The sequence below is a fragment of the Solanum dulcamara genome, chromosome 4 (assembly GCF_947179165.1).
Source record: "Solanum dulcamara chromosome 4, daSolDulc1.2, whole genome shotgun sequence".
In the NCBI taxonomy this organism is placed as follows: domain Eukaryota; kingdom Viridiplantae; phylum Streptophyta; class Magnoliopsida; order Solanales; family Solanaceae; genus Solanum; species Solanum dulcamara.
Window position 1 is genome coordinate 37,452,373 of NC_077240.1, and position 3,389 is coordinate 37,455,761.

Consider the following 3,389-nt stretch of genomic DNA (forward strand, 5'->3'; position numbering starts at 1 on the left):
TACTAGATTAACTTACAGTGGAACGATACTTGAGTTTTGCAAAAAGAAAAAAGAAAAATTTAAAGAAAAAACTTTTTCACTTATCTTTAAATAAAAAGACCACCAGTTTTGAATTTGTCAGTCTAGTTTAAGTACAAGAAGAAAACAAAAACATTAATGAGATAGAATAAGGTTTAATGAACCGCCGAACCAATAAGAGTATATATGGAAAACGTCAAATGGCACCTACAATTATTTAATGAGAATGTTTAATGTTTGTTTATGTAGAATGATAATGTTTATTAATCTAACCAATAAATTATTCACATCAACTACTACTGCAATAACGTACTAAATTTTCATCTATTTAGAACCATAATGATACTATATTTAATTAGCAGGCCTATTAATTAATCCATATAAGTGGGTCAAATTTTATGTTCATTAGTTTAATACTATTTTTGGTTAGATTTTACGCAACTAATAACAATGCATGGCCAGTATTAATTTGATATCATAAACTATATGCTCCTGCAGAATTGGCTGGCCCCAAAATTATTATTATAGATAAAACAAGAAAATAAAGAAAAATAAAGGTCAAAATCAAAATTAATTTGACCAAAATACCCCTACAATTATTGTAATTTAATTTTGAAAGGGCTGTTTAGTATAATTTAGGCGACTTTGGACATGCATATATATTAGAGCAACTCAAGATGAATGAAGAGTCTAAGAATGGAACATAAATTGGTTGAAGTTTCTCCGATCAGCTTTTGTCACCGGAGTTTTGCCGGAGCTCTGACGGAGACGTGTGCTTGCCAGGATTTCGTAATCTGAACACAGAGCTATCGATCAATAATACGTTACTCAGCTCGTTCCCGTACGTTTTCTATACTATTCTAGCTTCTCCCATCCTTTATCTGCCTCTTTGGATCCAAAAATATTGCAAGTATATATCTATATATGGTGAGAAAAACAACTATTATATATTAATTAGTAGTTACTACTAGTATATATATATATTCTCTTGCAAGTGACTGAAGATTAAAATATATTTTGGTACATTTATTGAAAAGTTTTCTTTATTTTCTTAAATTTTTTGTCAGTCAAAACCAGACAAACAACTTCAGATTGAGAGGGAGTACTGTTATATACGTTGGAGTATATAATAGATTTTCTGTAGCATATTGTTATATATGTTGGGGTATCATCATTTCAGTCTTTTTTGGTTGTTTTCATATATTGTAGTAACAAGGAGTGTTAATGTCTCCATAATTGTAAATTGGTGGAATCTGCAGGTATACTTTGGAACGAAAAAATGGTGCAGTTCTCTTCTATTTTCACTGGCTTTACAAAATCTATAGCAATCAGAAATGGGAAGAAAAGTAAACGTGATCATGTCGGAAGGGAAACTGCGGATGCACTGGCTAAGGAAGCTAAAAAGAACGAGATGATGTTAACGTCATCTAACAATTTGGCTGTTGTTTTCTCTAAAGGAGGGAAAAAGGGTATCAATCAGGATAGATTTGTTGTGTGGGAGGTAACTACGAAAATCAAATCTCGTATTTTGCATTAGTACTCTTAAGACTATAACTTTCTATGCCATTGATCATATATCTGAAGTTGTTGATATATATAAAATTTGAATTTTAGGACTTTGGATGCCAAGATGATATGATCTTCTGTGGGGTGTTTGATGGGCATGGTCCTTGGGGTCATTTTGTTGCTAAAAGAGTCAGAAAACTGATGCCACCAGCTTTGCTTCGTAATTGGCAGAAACGGGTTGATGGTACTGATGGGATAGATAGAAGTTGTTTCCAGTTTGACATTTGGAAGCAGTCCTATTTTGAGACTTGTTCCATCATCGATCAAGAGCTCGAGCAGTATGCTGACTCTTTCTACAGTGGTACCACAGCTTTAACGCTCGTTAGACAGGTAAAGTCTACACACTTTACAAATCTCTCGTTTAGAATCATGAGTGGACAGTTGTTTAAACTACATCACTTTTACCTAGTAAGGCAGTTGGATTGCTTAATACGGTACCTGCATCAGTGACTAAAATTTATTTGTCTCGTGTCTGAAAACTCGGTACTTCAGGGTGATTTGCTGGTAGTTGCAAACGTTGGAGATTCTCGAGCTGTATTAGCAACAACAGATGATGATGGTAGATTAGTATCAGTTCAGCTCACCGATGACCTCAAACCCAACTTACCTCGTTAGTTCTCTTCCGTGTTTCACATAACATAGAGTTTCATGAGCATTTTTTCGAAAAGACTAAATATGTAAATGATTACATTACAGGGGAAAGCGAGCGAATAATGCAGTCAAGAGGGACAGTGTTGTCGTGCGAGGATGAGCCAGGAGTGTACAGAATATGGATGCCCACAGTTGAAGGACCAGGATTAGCAATATCAAGAGCCTTTGGTGATTACTACATAAAGGACTTTGGCCTTATTTCTGAACCAGAATTGACATCCAGAAACATAACACTTAGAGATCAGTTTACCATCTTGGCAACAGATGGAGTATGTATTCCCTTTGTTCAAGTTTATATGACACTCTTTACCGCTTTAGTTTTTTCCATAAAAATGAAAGCTTTCAAACTTCATATTTTACATGTTCTTATAGCCATAGAAGTGTCTGGTATGTTTAAGACCAGATGCAAGGCCAAAAGTTTCATGTCTTTCTTTCTCAAACGCTATGCCTAATCAAATTCTGCTATTTGTTAGTACTGAGATTTGACAATAAGTCATTCATTGTTGATATTGATTAGGTTTGGGATGTGATGTCAAACGAAGAAGCAGTGGAGATAGTTTCTTCAACAGAAGAAAGGGAAGAGGCAGCTAAGAGGCTGGTGGAAAGTGCTATTTGGGCGTGGAAACGCAAACGAAGGGGCGTTCCCATGGATGATATCTCAGCAATTTGCCTCTTCTTTCATAACATTCCTCCTTCAAAACAACAAAAATTCGAGAACAAGCTTACATGAACTACCAGCTGACTTCAGTTGCTGCCTTTTTTTTTTTTTTAAATCTTTTTTCTAGTACTGCATGGTTTGTACATAAGTTCATACACATACATATGCTCTTCATGTTTGCTATATTTCATTTAGGCAATGAAATGGAAGATTTGAAATATAGCTTCAAAACTTTATGTTTCAGTACTATTTGTCATTTCAATTGAGAGTTACAGAACCTGCTTATTTGTGTATTCCAGAGCAGAAAAAAATGTTCTAAACATTATATGTGAAAACTTTAAGGGCTTGTTTAGCCATGATTTCAAACATGATTAGAAGTCATTGATTTGAGGACAGGTTAATTTTGAAACTCGAGAGGGGGTGAGGTGGGGGTGAATTGAAATCTTTTCGTGAACCAACAGTGACTGTTTTTACGCACTAGTCAACTTACTTGCAA

The 3,389-nt window shown here is 34.8% G+C and overlaps 1 protein-coding gene across 1 annotated transcript; it reads left to right on the forward strand.

Annotated features, from left to right (window-relative positions):
• The first annotated feature begins 687 nt into the window (after positions 1 to 687).
• On the forward strand, positions 688 to 3,001 carry LOC129884990 (probable protein phosphatase 2C 73). Its single transcript, XM_055959244.1, has 6 exons — positions 688 to 859; positions 1,278 to 1,519; positions 1,633 to 1,914; positions 2,077 to 2,194; positions 2,281 to 2,504; positions 2,753 to 3,001. The coding sequence occupies exons 2-6, from the start codon at positions 1,298 to 1,300 to the stop codon at positions 2,963 to 2,965; spliced, it is 1,059 nt and encodes a 352-aa protein (XP_055815219.1). The 5' UTR covers positions 688 to 859; positions 1,278 to 1,297; the 3' UTR covers positions 2,966 to 3,001.
• The last annotated feature ends 388 nt before the right edge of the window (positions 3,002 to 3,389 follow it).